General features: G+C 45.9%; 1 protein-coding gene across 2 annotated transcripts; it reads right to left on the minus strand.

The window, feature by feature from the left end:
- Positions 1-4674: 4674 nt before the first annotated feature.
- On the minus strand, positions 4675-11840 carry LOC123183140 (uncharacterized). 2 transcript variants are annotated; one of them, XM_044595878.1, is made up of 3 exons: positions 11463-11840; positions 5741-7589; positions 4675-5624 (listed from the first exon to the last, which is right to left on the minus strand). In XM_044595878.1, the coding sequence occupies exons 2-3, from the start codon at positions 5987-5989 to the stop codon at positions 4938-4940; spliced, it is 936 nt and encodes a 311-aa protein (XP_044451813.1). In that variant the 5' UTR covers positions 5990-7589; positions 11463-11840; the 3' UTR covers positions 4675-4937. The 2 variants fall into 2 exon arrangements, with proteins under 2 accessions (XP_044451813.1, XP_044451812.1); XM_044595877.1 differs by lacking the exon at positions 4675-5624 and having other exon boundaries at positions 5631-7589.
- Between the last annotated feature and the right edge of the window lie 1992 nt (positions 11841-13832).

Below are 13832 nucleotides of genomic sequence, written 5' to 3' on the forward strand. Positions count from 1 at the left end.
GTATTTGGTGTGTTTTGTAGATAGTCTGTTTGGTGTATTCTGTAGCGCTGGAACCGGTGAAGCTATCTTTATACGTGATGATGTATTAAGCTATAATGTAAGTTCCTGATGATACGATGATATCTATCAATGTGAAGGTTATGAACGGAGCTGAATCAGTCTTTACTCCCTCCGTTCCAAATTAAGTGACTCAACTTTGTACTAACTATATACTACAAAGTTATTTGGGACGGAGGGAGTACATGTGACTCTTTTTTTGCGGGAAATTTACATGTGACTTTGGCTATAGTGTAGTGCATAATTCAATCTATTTTGAACATGTGACTTTGGTCACAATGCAGTCTGTTTGACAAAAGCGAGTTAAAGTGACAGCATGGTCCATGTATCAGTTTTAAGCATAAAGTGAGACGAATTGACAGCATGGCCCAGGGAATAAAGAGGCAAAATACAGTTTGTCCTGACACATGATTTTCACTTTCTTTTTCATCAGCCGTTTGTTACATAAATAACAGGAAGTTCTCAAAAAAAAAATACTTTACTTCCTATGTCTCCTAACCAAAATTTGTCAGATGATATTACTAGAACAAGTATGAAAATCAGATTGTGGCAAAAGAATTTAAGCAACACAAGAGTAAAGCAAGACAGAAGCAGAATAAAAGTAAAGATGGCATGCTCGTAATCATAAAAATGTTATCCTGTTGACAAATAAAAGATGTAATGTTACTAATACTAAAAATGTCATGCTCTTAATAATGAGAATGTCATGTTACTAATTATTAAAATTCCATGCTATTATAAAAAGTTGCCATGGGGGCATTAAAAAAGAAATGGAAATTGCCATCCTACATATAATATAATAAAAAAATGCACATGGCAAGTTTAGAAAAATAATCACCTCTAAGAAATTCAGGTTGTTTGTTCTTTCAAACAGTGGAAATTTTCCGGTTTTTTGGAAATTTTTTTCAAATGAAAAAAAAAACTGAATGAAAAACAAATTAACTAAAAAAATAAAAGGCGTTTGAGCGCAAAAGTGTTCCAAACACCTCTCTAGCCCAACTGATGCGTTCCTGTGGCTGGAGGGTGCGAGTTAACGTTCGTCAAGTAACATTTCCGTGGTTTTTATGTTTTTCGTTTCTCCTTCCTCCGAGGGTTTGGCAAAAGTTCTCGAGGCTGGTTTCCGGTGCCGTCCCCGCGGCGGCCGTGCGCGTTCTTCCGGAGAGTGTCGCCATTGATTTCGTCCAAGCTGCTGCGGCTCTTCTTCTCCGGTAGTGGTTGGTCCCTCTTTCTGCTCTGTCTCGGTTTGATTTGGGGGCGTTGCCGGCGGCCGGTGGATTGGATTGGATTGGGTTTGGTGTTCGTGTGACGGGGACCTGGGAGGAGGATCGTGAGCGCTCGCTCGTTTCATGATCCGTTCCCTCTCAACCCCCTGTTTCATCTCATCTCTCATCTCTCTCTCTCTCTCTCTGCTGCGCCGCCTCCGCCGACGGTGGTCCAGCACAAAAACAGGGTAGTTATAGATGGCCTCTGCAAGTATCACCCGACGAGGAAACATCTAGAAACACCGATCAAACCATTCGACAGAACAGAGACATGTAAAACTAACTCACCTCTGCTAGAGGAGACATCTTGATAGGAAAAAGGCCCAGAATCATCGACCACGCCACGGTGGTACATCAGCCTACGTAGACTAATGCCCACACGATGGCCTGTCCAATTGATACAGCAGCAACAAGAGCAGGGTAGAAGCAGAGAGAACTGCGGACAGGCAACATCAGGAGCTAGTATTGAGAGTAGAGGAGATACAGGTTTGGGATTCAGTTACAATCTGCCCAAACGACAGCAGCCTAGCTCTCTCGCCACGGAACTACTTAACCTGACAACCCACCACGCCAACAGCTGTTACAACTTACAACAACAGGCATTGTGTGTGTGCGTGTTTTTTTTAGAAATGGAGGAGGACCCCCGGCCTCTGCATCTAGACGATGCATGCGGTCACTTTATTAATTATTCACACAAGACCTTATAAAGTCATATAACAGTAAGACTAAAGTCACCGTCTAGGCAACATCTGTCGCTACTCCTATTCAGTTGATGAAAGGATGCTAATAGTCTGGGTCTAATACCAAACAGACCTCGCAGCCAAATCTAAATATCTAAGACCTGAGGTCTCAACCAGGACGCCTGCCGGGTATGAGGTCGACGCAGTCACCTATCACCAATCCATCTTCAGAGCTGTACTGTTGCATCTATCGTGCCAGGTCTCTCTGCCATCGACGCCAGACAGCGTCGTCCTCCTGCGCGAGTCCATCCTCGCACATCGAACGCCGAATCTGTACTGCGCCATGCCGTCGAGATCTATCGCCATGAATGTGTAGGATGAAGCATCGCTCCACCAAAGAAGCCGTCCGCTGGTCCCGCGAGAACGAGTGCACCTCCAAGAATGCCGCCCCCAAGGGGGTAACGACACATGATTGCCGCCAACATCCGATCAGCTGATTTAGGGTTTCCCCCGGAGGTATTGAGTGGAGTTGGGAGCTTCACCTCGATGATGCCTTCATGAAGGAAACGATGATAAGGACATCGTCATCACCGGCTCCGGTGCATCGACCGAAGACCAGGTTTTCACCCGGATCCGTCCCAAGTAGTCCACCCGATAACCTGTGCTTTGCCTCGACCACCTTCAAAGCCCCAGATCTAGCCGCCTAGATCCGGCGACCAACCGCAACAGTAGTGCCACCGTAGGAGCCTTGGCGCACCGGCCACTGCCTGAGTGTGCCACCACTGGAGCCTAGGAGGAGGGCTCCCACCCCGCTCGCCAAGCCGCGAGAGCCGCCGAGATGGATCCCGCGTGCTCGTCACCGTCTCTGATCCGAACCAATCCGTAGATCAGATCGCCGTCACAGATCCGCCTTGGACAGGGACTGCACCACTCCATGCCGCCGCGGAAAGCCCTAGCTTCACCGGCCGCCACACTCCAGGGCCGCCGCCCCGGGATCCAGAAAGAACATTGCCGCTGCCACCGGCCATGTTCCACCGCCGCCGACCGGCCAAGCCGCCAGCCACTGCGACCTCGGCCTCCATGACCATGCGAGCACAGCCAGCCGGCCGACCAACTCCAACGAAGAAGAAGGCCACCACCAACAAGCCTAGGGCCGGCGCCCCAGACATCCTCGTGTTGCGGATCAAGTCCAGGAGCAGTGCACCGCTGACGGCGATTGAGATCGGTAGCACAACGAAATAGCCCATCAAGGCCAGATCCACCGTTGCTGGTGCCGTCCTCCACCGCCGCCGCCGCACGCACCACTTCCATGTCGCCGCCGATCTAGCCGGAAAGGAGCGCCGCCTCCCAACCAGATCGTGATCCGAGGAGAAAACTGCCGCCGCCGCCACGCCACAAGGGCTTTGCCCTGTGACGCCCGGGGCGACGGCGGTGGAGGGGAGCGGAGGTCGGGCGAGGCTGTAGGAGGAGGGCGGGGGCTCCCCGGTGCGTGTGTGTGTATAGATGTGATGATGAGATCAACGTTGACCCCGTGTACAACGTGCGCAGTTTCCCCCTTCTTAGGCTTGTAGAGTTTGTGGATGTCCCTTCCAAGCCAAGCGATGAGAGCAATGGTCAAGAGAGGGTGCCAAGACAAAATGAGCGGGAAGCCACGCCAAAATAGGATGGGGTATCTTGTGTAGAAGTAGTCGTTGAGGAACGCTAGCTCCAACTTAGCAATTCTGAATGCTCTGTCAGCTTGGTGGTCGATCTGTTTGTGCAGGCAAATCTGCTCAGCGTGGTGGTCTATTTGTGCAGGCAAATCAACGCTGAATGCTCTCAACACGTGGTGGTCTATTGGTGCAGACAAATCTTCGTCCTTCTTGCCAATAATTTCATACATTAATCTTCGTCCTCATGGTAAGTCGTCAAATCTGCAATGGAATAGCCGGTATAGTGCAAAGGACAGGCAGAGGTCTTTGGTCCATGATGGATGGACGTTCCCTGCATCAGTGTCTGAATGCTGGTTCCTGGGCAGTTGCCAAGTCTTATCAAGAGTGATGGAGAGTCCCTCTGACTTCACTTTCGGATAAAATTCATACCCAGGCGCCTGCAGTTGAACCTTCTGCTTCTGATCTACAGACCAAGTACTCGTATTCTACTCCCTCAGTAAAGAAATATCAGAGCATTTAGATTACTAAAGTGGTGATCTGAATGCTCTTATATTTGTTTACAGAGGGAGTACCATTGTGGTCGGATCCCATCGTTACAAGTACCAACATCTGTACCCATATATGCTGTCAGAATGGGTGACTGAACTTGATGTGACGACAGTATTAGAGTGATCTTTTTTATTTTATTTTTGAGCAAAAGATTTTTACCAGATTGTTGACATCATTTTTTTTCTTCTTCTCTGAGCGGAACAATGTGGGAAGGTAAAATTTTCCTGCTGCAGTAAAGTCAGCAAGTGCCCTGCAATGCAGAGAGTAAGATATATTTATTTTTTATTAATCTTTTCTAGAGAAAGCAACAAAATTATGATTTTGTAGTCATGATTTTAGTGTGCGTGCTTAAGCACCAAGCAAATGAAGCCGAAGACCACACTCCTTGCTTTCAATGCATACGACACCAATTACATCTTTTATCAAGAAACACCAAGCGCATCGAATCTTAATGTCTTAAAAATACCATGTGGCTATCTTTTCTATACACATGAATTTTTTTCGTGCAATATGTTTACATGTGTGGCGAGAAAAAGAAGCCTTGAGGGGCCACACCAATTCAGGAGCAATCTACAAGTAGATATACAGTAGATTCCAAGCTTTCCAACAATACAATATTGCTTCAAAGTGAGAAAAGGCACCAGGTCAGGAGGGCTAAAGAAACATGAATGTTTGTTCCTGATACATAGACAGCACATGGGTAGAAATTACATTCACATTTTAATACCAGCCAACTATCACATTTCAACTAATTCTCGCGCTTCTTTTGCAACATCTGAGAGGAGACACAGAGGCCTGGCAGTCTTCTTCACTCCGCAATCAGTCCCTGCAAAGAGCATGCAGCTTTCAAGGCTAGACATGATCTTTGAAGCCTTTTGCAATGAGTCCACGCATTCCTTGAGCTGTGCGGTGTCCTGGCCACGCTTCAGCATTAATATGGCAATCTGGCCGCAAAGCTTCACAATTCTTAGACAATCAGCTGTGGCCTCACAGTTCTCTTGTACTATGTCCGTAAGCTTCCACGCAAATTCACCTTCTCCGAGGGCAATCTCTCGAGCTACATCATCGAAGTCACCTGCATTGATCAGTTTGTCACACATCACCCAAGTAAGCGATAACAATGCTTCTTGGAATTCCCTTTTAGCATTTTTCTCCTCATTTGACTGTTCAGGTGAGTTGATTTGGCTTCTGCGTTTGGGCACCGGTCGATTTTCTTCATGGTCTCCTGGTCCAGAAATTGTCTGGTTTTCTTCATCATCTTCTGGTCTAGAAATTGCCTGGTTTTCTTCACGTTTTTTGGTTTTAAAAATTGTCGTTATTCTGTTGCCCTTTTTTGCAAGCTTCTGCAATAACCTATCCCATGAAGAATTTTTTCTTCCGTTTCTAGGGAGGTCTCGCCTACTGTCCAGTACTTCCATGAGGACCTACAACAATAATGTAACTCTTAAAAACACAAATCACTCCCCAGATGGTACAAAACTATTGTCGTGGGCTCGTTGCTAATTCAGATATAAGTAGATGAAAGGATCTGTAAGCTAACCTTTGGCAGCAAAGCTTCCTTAACACAATCCTTGTCCAATGTACAGTGAGTGCACAAATTCTCCAAGATCTCCAATGCTACTGTACTGTATGTGATGCTGTACGTCATGTGGTTCGTAACATCATGTAATTCTCTTTCATTGAGTAGATAAATCTTCTTATCATTACGTATTTCATTGACATGATAAATAATGTCTTTCGTAACATCAAGTATGGCAATGAGACGACCAACAATGTTCTTCTGTTCCATTCCATCATGAGGAACATAGAAATTTCTTTCGTCTCGGAAAGTAATGCCAGTGATTTCCCAGCCGTAACTCTAAGCTTTTCTGTTTCCCCTTCTTTTTCCCCTTTATCACCATGAAGGAATATCTGTAACTGCATCTTGATTAGATTTTCTTTTGTTTCCGTGCTGAGGTTGGCCGACGAATTAAAAGCCAGTTCTGTGAGGATTTCTATGGCTCTAGTCTGTAGTTCTTTGTCAGCATTGTTTCGCTCATCAAGAAAACTCGTCAGGTTGCTCAGTGCCTGGTTGCTGGAAGAGATACAATTGACCACATAGCGCTTGCCATTCCAATCCGGAGCACGGATAAGCCTGTGCACCACTTTAAGCGATCCATTCGCTACACTGGCCCATGCACTTGCATTGATATCTTGGATTAGTGTCTCGGAGTACAGGGGTGCCATGATCTTAGTGATGAGATCTGGGGCGTTGTATATGTCAATGCAGTTGTGCTGATCGAAGGCGAGCCTCTCGAGAATTGCCAGGCCTTGCAGAATGAGCTCATTCCAACCATCTCCTTTGCTGCTATGGGATGAGTTATCCACTCCATCTTGCTGAATGTCAGCACCTTGGTTTCTAATTTTTTTTTGCTCTGTATTTCTCTATGCCTTTGACAACAGAAATCAATCTTCCCTTAGCGCCGCCAGTACCCTTTCCTGACATTCTAAAAGTTGAGTGATGGTCAGGTCCTTGTTGGTTGTTCCAATACGGAAGGCTGATATCGAGCAGTGAGGATATGCACTGCGTTGCTCCAGGGAACTGGGTGAAATGAATATCACCAGCAAGGTATGCGACAATCCGTGCGACCACCTCCCTGAGTTCTCTGTCGCTGCTTCTCCACCCAAGTGTATCGATCAGCTTCTGAATCTTTGGTCTAGAGGGGAGTAGCAGGGACCTTACATCTGCCTCCAGCTTAATAAAGTTGTCCAACATCCTTGCTCCTGAGAGATAGTCTTTCTGTGATTCCGAGTCAACCAAATCAACAGCATAGTTGATCAAATTCCTGCCATCGATGGATGTAGGGTCTCGCCAGCATTTGGCTCGGGTATCATAGAGGTAATCTACAATTGTTACGCTGCCCCACTTTTCTGGCAACTGGCATTCTTCACGGAACGAAACGACAACCCACAATGCCGAGACATCGATCAACCACCAAATGAAGAAGAGCAGACCTTGGCAAATAGCCAACCAGTAGAAGATGCTCAGTGCTGGCACCAGGTTCGCTTTGCTGTCATCGCCTGCGGTGTCGCCATAATCATGCTGCCGTAGGCGCCACAGTGAGAGCACAATGCAGGCGACGGGCCCAAACACATAAAGGATCCATGCAATTAGAACCACAGCCAGGGCCGGCATGGATAGTAGTTGGACGATGACAAGGAAAACTTGTACCCATAGAAATGTAAAAATACTGTGGCCCTTGGGCTTGGTAATTCCACCGTTCACCAAGGGATCAGGAAACAGTTTTTTTATAAAACCACCTACAGGATTTGCAAAAACTTTCCTCGCAAGTTTTCTCATTAGCTTCCGAAATATAGGAAACATGTTGTCCCCTGAGTCGTTGAAGATCCTGTGTGTGGCATTGCAAATGCATAGTCAGTGCCCGGTCGGTAATATAAATTGGAGTGAGTTAATGTTTATTTTCCGAAACCGGAAAACAGGGTGACCTGTTAACTTACAGAAAAGAAAGAGTTAAAACCTACATGATGGACACACTACCTAGCACAAGGCCAAGACCCAAGGCACCATCTGCCTGCTACCAAAGCATGACAAGCAAGCACAAACTGGTTGAATGGTTAGGAGAATGGTGATACCCAAACCTATGAGGTTAAACTTCAAGTTTGGTGTCTCATTAACACAGATTATTGTTGAAAGTCCGTCAATAGTGATGTGTTCTATGGTAACTACGTTAATTTTGAAGTTCAAAAACTTAGACCTTCAATAGACTTTGTGTGTGTGGGCAGGTGGGTTGATGTGGGTGTGTTCTTTATGGCAGCTCCGATTGAGACAGAAGCAACCTAAATACTTCACAGTGCAGCTGCGCCCGATGGACGCGGCGAGCGCACGCGCTAGATGACAAAACTAGTTTGCTGTCTGTAATAAACGCGTTATCCACTGGGTAGTGTAAAGCACATGCATGTGCCAACGTCATCTATTTATTCTGTTTCAAATTTTCAAAAAGCTACAACTTTTTAACCGAGTGTCAGAACGCAGAACCGTTTTCACTGCAGGGTTCCTCGCGACGAGCTCTTCAAAACTAGATCCCATATGAATATGTTTTGATGATTTTTTTTCGAAAGCAACTTTGATGCTAGATGAAGCAACATAGTGTTAAACATGAGCAACTCTGTTGCTAGATGAATTGCACCGTGTGTATGACTAACTTCGTCTAGTAGCCACCTAGTTAGTTGTGTGCAACAGTGTAATAGGGGGGGTCACCATGATTTCTAAGTTGCATACATTGGAAAATAAGTTGTGGATTGTTTAGTTGCCTATCATACTATGAAAATTTCTTACCGTAGAGTGGAAACTCTAACATGGCTTATAAGTTGTCTACCGCAGAAACCAGGTTGCCCTTTCACTACGAAGTTGCCTACGAGTGATCCTCAATTTCTTACAATACTATGAAAATTGTCCATCAAGGGACCTAAGTTGCCTACAATATCGAAAAGTTTTTGTGGGATTTAAGTCATCTATCATGATTTCAAATTTTGAACTATGTGGGGATGGGTGGTATGAGATCTGTGTGTTTTCCTTTTCTACGGGAGTCTACCCACCAACGCTATTAAGCACACGGATGTTGGCTAGCCAGGTCCTGACGAGCTCTTCAAAACTATACCCACATGAATATGTTTTGATGGTTTTTCTTTCTTTCAGAAAGCAACTTGGACGCTAGATGAGACAACTTTAGTGCTAAACAGAAGCAACTCCACTCCAATTTAAAGTAACTAAGTACCAACAATGAGCAACTAACTAGTAATAGAGAATAACCTTGAACAGAGGTAGACAACATCATACCAACTTTATAAGCAACTTTCTTTCTACGAGAGACAACTTTAGTGCAAAAAATAGGCAACTTCACTACACTTTCTCCTAATTAATTTTCTCTAACATTCTCCTAACTTCCTCACAGGTACTTCTAAGTTGCATATTCTCCTAGCTTCCTCACTGGTACTTCTAAGTTGCATATTGTTGATTCTAAACTGCCTATAATACTATGAAGTCATCTACCATTGATACTCTTGTATCTGCTATTGCTAACTACGATAGGCAACTTGGTGCTCAATTTTAGCAACTTTTAGAGTGTTTGCATGCAACTTAGAAAAACAATGGTAAACCACTTCACAATATTATAGGCAACTATTTTTGCAAAGTTAGGCAACCGAGAAGCAATGATAGACAACTAATTACCAATAGTAGGAAACTAGGCATCAATTGGTAGGCAATTTACAATATTTATAGGCAACTGCACATCAATTGTAGGCAACTAACTATCAAACAATAGGCAAATGAGCAACCATGCATGATAGGCAAGTTGGGATAATGTTAGTAAAATTCACAGGTACACATAGTATAGTGAAGTTGTTTTGTATGTTGCACTAAAGGGGCGTTATGTTTTGTCCGATTTTTCTTGTTTTTACGCCAACAAACCTAATAGGAAGTCCTACTAGGCCAAAGAGAAGAAGTTGCTTCTCTATACCACGATAGTTGCCTCCTTCACACCCAAAGTTGCCCTAAAAAAGTATCCGGTTGCCCACAGTCAACCATACAATTAGCTCAAATAAAGTATCCAGTTGCCCACAATCAACAAATAGTTTGTCTAAAACCATGTATCCAGTTGCCCAATCCTCACGAACAGAAATATTTTATCAAGATCATTTTTGATAAATATCTAAATGTTTTAGATACCTGTAATTAAGTTTGGGTCATAGAGGGGGAGTCAAGATTTTCCCCTCCTCGGGTGAGATCCCTTGGTGCGACCGTAGAGGGGAGCAGGTGGAACATACCTATATATGTTGTCTCTACTAGTTATTTTTGTAGTTCTTTTTTTTTGCACAAGGGTTGCATGATGTTACTGCAAGGAGCTTATGGGGCAGCAGCCCCTCTTTTAATGCATGACACTAGTTGCTTCAAATTTTGTAAGAGTTGTCTGAAATCATAGCAAAGTTGTTGCATGTTTTTTTACTTTTGCATAGGGGATGCATGCTATTTTTTACTGCAAGGAACTCATATGGGGCAGCAGACCGTTTTTACATACTTGATAGTAGTTGGACTCATTGGATGGCTAAAAGTGTCTAGAGAGGTCGATTCCGATATTTGGGGCGTTTTGGTGATCCACGTTGGAGTTGTCTTTATGTTAGGCGATTTAGAGGTGAAACTAGTCAATTGATAGTCATGGTAACCGACTTAAAAGGATCCTCCGTTGATAGGTAGTCATACTAGGAAAAAGGAGTTGCTTTTCTATAACACTAAAGTTGCCTCTGTAGCACACAAAGTTGCTCGGAAAAAAAAGTTCTTTGAAACCTACTCATGTAGGGTCTAGTTTTGAAGAACTCGTCGCGGGAAACCCACCGGTGAAAACGGATTTGAATTTTGACATTCTAATCAAAAGTTACAAGTTTTTAAAGTTTTTGATCCCCTAATAAATGCAGGTGGAAGCTGGTGCGGGAGGTTTTTCCTTTTCTAGACTGTCCTGACGCGGCGTGCGGTAAAACTTTCCTTTTGAGGAGGGCGCTCGCTGGCCCGAACGGGCGCTCGTGCGCCAGGTAGCCAGGTCCCAGAAGCAATCATGGTTGCCTGAAGCCTGCAGCTCGGTGGAGCAAGAACGGAAAGACAGGACGCCGATCAGGGGCTCCAGAGTCCAGAGAGACACTTCCAAGGAGAATTGCAATGGCGTGGTAGCAAATCCTAATCCCCCAACGAGGTTAACAGGCGCCACGGCGTCCTATGGATGCCTCTGGCCACGGAGGAATTAATCCTAATCCTAAACTCTCCAACGCTGTGCTTCCTCCACCTACCAAAACAAACAGACCGGCCCGCACCGCGATCCACGAGCTCTGAGTCTCTGACCCACCCCCGCTCAGCAGCCCGGCGAGGCCGTCGCGCGACTCGTGCACCGCCCACGGCAAACACCACAGCCAGCCGCTGGCCAAATGCCCCCGGCCACTGTGCGGCCGCCCAGATCTACCTGCGGGATCCCAAGATCGGCGGCGCCAAGGCATCATGGATTCATGGACGCACCTCGCCGCCCACCGGGCTACCTTCTCCGTTGAGTGAGGAAGGCCACCGCCGCTGACCCGCGTCCAAACCAGGGGACACCGCCAACTGTACCTCTCGTCACTGCGCCGCGTCTGCCGACCCCAGAACCTCCGGGAGCGGGAACGAGCCCCCGAGCCTAGAAAAAGATTGGACAGAACAAAGAGGCCCCTAAAGCAGTACTGACCTGGCTGCCTGTACCATGCTGATGCTTGTGAGGCACCAAAAATCCTTCTTCCCCAGCGAGGTGACGAAGCCGCCCAGGAGAACTACCGTTGACCATGTGAGCGCCAAGTAGCCTAACCCCGTTACCGCCATCAAAACGTACGCCTGAAGGAGCGCGTAACTGTTGAGCGACATCTCCTCCGGCCGCTTTCGCGCTTGGTGGTCCGGTTGCCCGCGTCCGGTCACCACCTTTTCCTCTGTAGCTATGGCATGCTTGATCAGCTTACCGACTAATGCCCCTACGACTGCTCCCGCGGCCACCTCCATTTTTGGGCGAGGTGGCGAGTTCAGCAAGCTAGCTTCTGAGGATGAAGACTGAGGAGTGGATGACCAGAGAGGATGCGTGAATAGCTAAAGCCAAATGATTGAGGGGATAGGAAGAGGTAAATAACGCGCTGGTGGTGAGAAAGGGGTAAATGCACTAGTGGTGGAGAGGGAACATCCTGGACAGCAAAAAAGTGGCATATACACAAGAATAGGGGTCTACAACACAGCATCACTAAGGCTGGTCATAGTGGGGAGTAACTTATACTGGAAAAACGCCCGTGCGTTGCAACGGGGCCATATTAACTTTAAGAGTTCAATATCAATTATGTTAATATTACATTTAATATTCTCATACATATCAAGTGACATTGGCGACCTTTTTTACCATCAAATTCTCACACACACTCTCTCTCCCTCCCTCTTCCTCACTCTCTCCCCCTCTCCCTCTCTCTCTCTCTCTAACACACGCACATATCCATCTTATTGGATACGGGACCATAATCCATCTATTTCACACGCACACGCGCTAGTGCATAACAATATGGATTATGTGTATTATATTCCTCACTCATGTAAATCGGCCAGCCACAGCTCCATGACAAACAATGCATCTAAATTCTCAGTGTTATTTTTATGTAACATTGGCGAGAGGTAAACGACAGTGATTGTTTCCTTTGTTTGGAGATTGATTACCATCCGTGAGTTAAGCTGGGTACTAAAGAAGAATCTGATTGTGATACGTGAATTGATTGTTGCCTTGTACGTTTGGTTTTGGTATTTGAAGATTGATTACCATCCGTTAGTTGGGTTACCAAAGAAGAAATCAATCACCATACGTAGAAAAAGGAACTACATTGCACATGCTTACACCTCATCTACTCGTGAGAATATATAGAATTGGAGCAAACAAAATAAGTGCAGACGAGAGATAAAACATCAATGAGGATCCCTAATGTCTTGACTAATATGTTGTCCTCCAGCTTGAGAAGCACCTACAAGGAAGGGCTAACATACAGAATCACGAGCCACTCCAATTTACGACTCACACAACTTCATCTTCAACTTGTGAATGCTGCGTGAACCTCAACGTACCATGTGGTACTGTTGGAGGCCCTGATGATCTGGTGCACCTGTGACTCACCAACATTCCATCATGCGCAACTGTGACGCCCGGATAATTAAGCTACAGTGATCCCTCGCTAAGAATGCCACGTCACCTCGGTTACTGTGGATAAACTCGTGTCAGTTCGAAACCCAGTTCAAATTTCAAATTTAAAACAAAGGCAAACAAATAAAAGTTTTCAAATATTAAAATCAAATTGTTCTAGTAGTAGCAAATAATGCATAAGTAGTAATGGTGGAGAAACCAACATCTTTAAAAGTGTTTGAATGTTCTAAAATAAATAAAACAGTAGCAAAAGAATTAATTGAATGCCTTTTATAGTTATTAAAATGTTAAACTATTTTAATTGGAGGTTTAAACTTTTTGTAGTAGAGGTATAATTAGTGGTACTAATTTAGGTACAAACTTTATGATTTATAAAACTAAAATAAAATAAAATAGAAAAGGGTAATAATAAATAAAAGGTAAAAAAACAAAACAAACAGAAAAAGAAAAGAAACCCCCCTCGGCCCAACTGGGCCTTGGCCCAGCCAGGCCGGCCCACGCCACTGGCCTACTTAGGCCTCCCCCACTCCCCCCTAACCCTAACCGGTCCACTCCTCCCCCCACGACCTCCTCTGTCCCCAATCTGGATCGGGGAAAACGGCGCTCCGACCCCATCGCCTCGGCGTGCATCGCCGCCCCGCCATCGCCAGCACCCGCCTCCTCAACCCTCCTCCTCGACCGGCCTCCTGGCGCCTCTGCTTCCTCCCGACACAAGCCATTGCCATGGCTGCCGCGGCTCCCCGTCCTCGACCTCTTCTCCAACCAAGCCCAGACGCCAACGCGGTTCGATGTCGCCACCACTTCCCCCCGTCGTCGATCTGCCTCGCCGGACCTCCTCGAGCCCACTGCCTTTGCCCTACGGCCCCGCGGTGAGGCCCCCGGCCTCTCCCTCTCTCC

This window comes from Triticum aestivum, chromosome 1D (genome assembly GCF_018294505.1).
Source record: "Triticum aestivum cultivar Chinese Spring chromosome 1D, IWGSC CS RefSeq v2.1, whole genome shotgun sequence".
NCBI classification, from domain to species: domain Eukaryota; kingdom Viridiplantae; phylum Streptophyta; class Magnoliopsida; order Poales; family Poaceae; genus Triticum; species Triticum aestivum.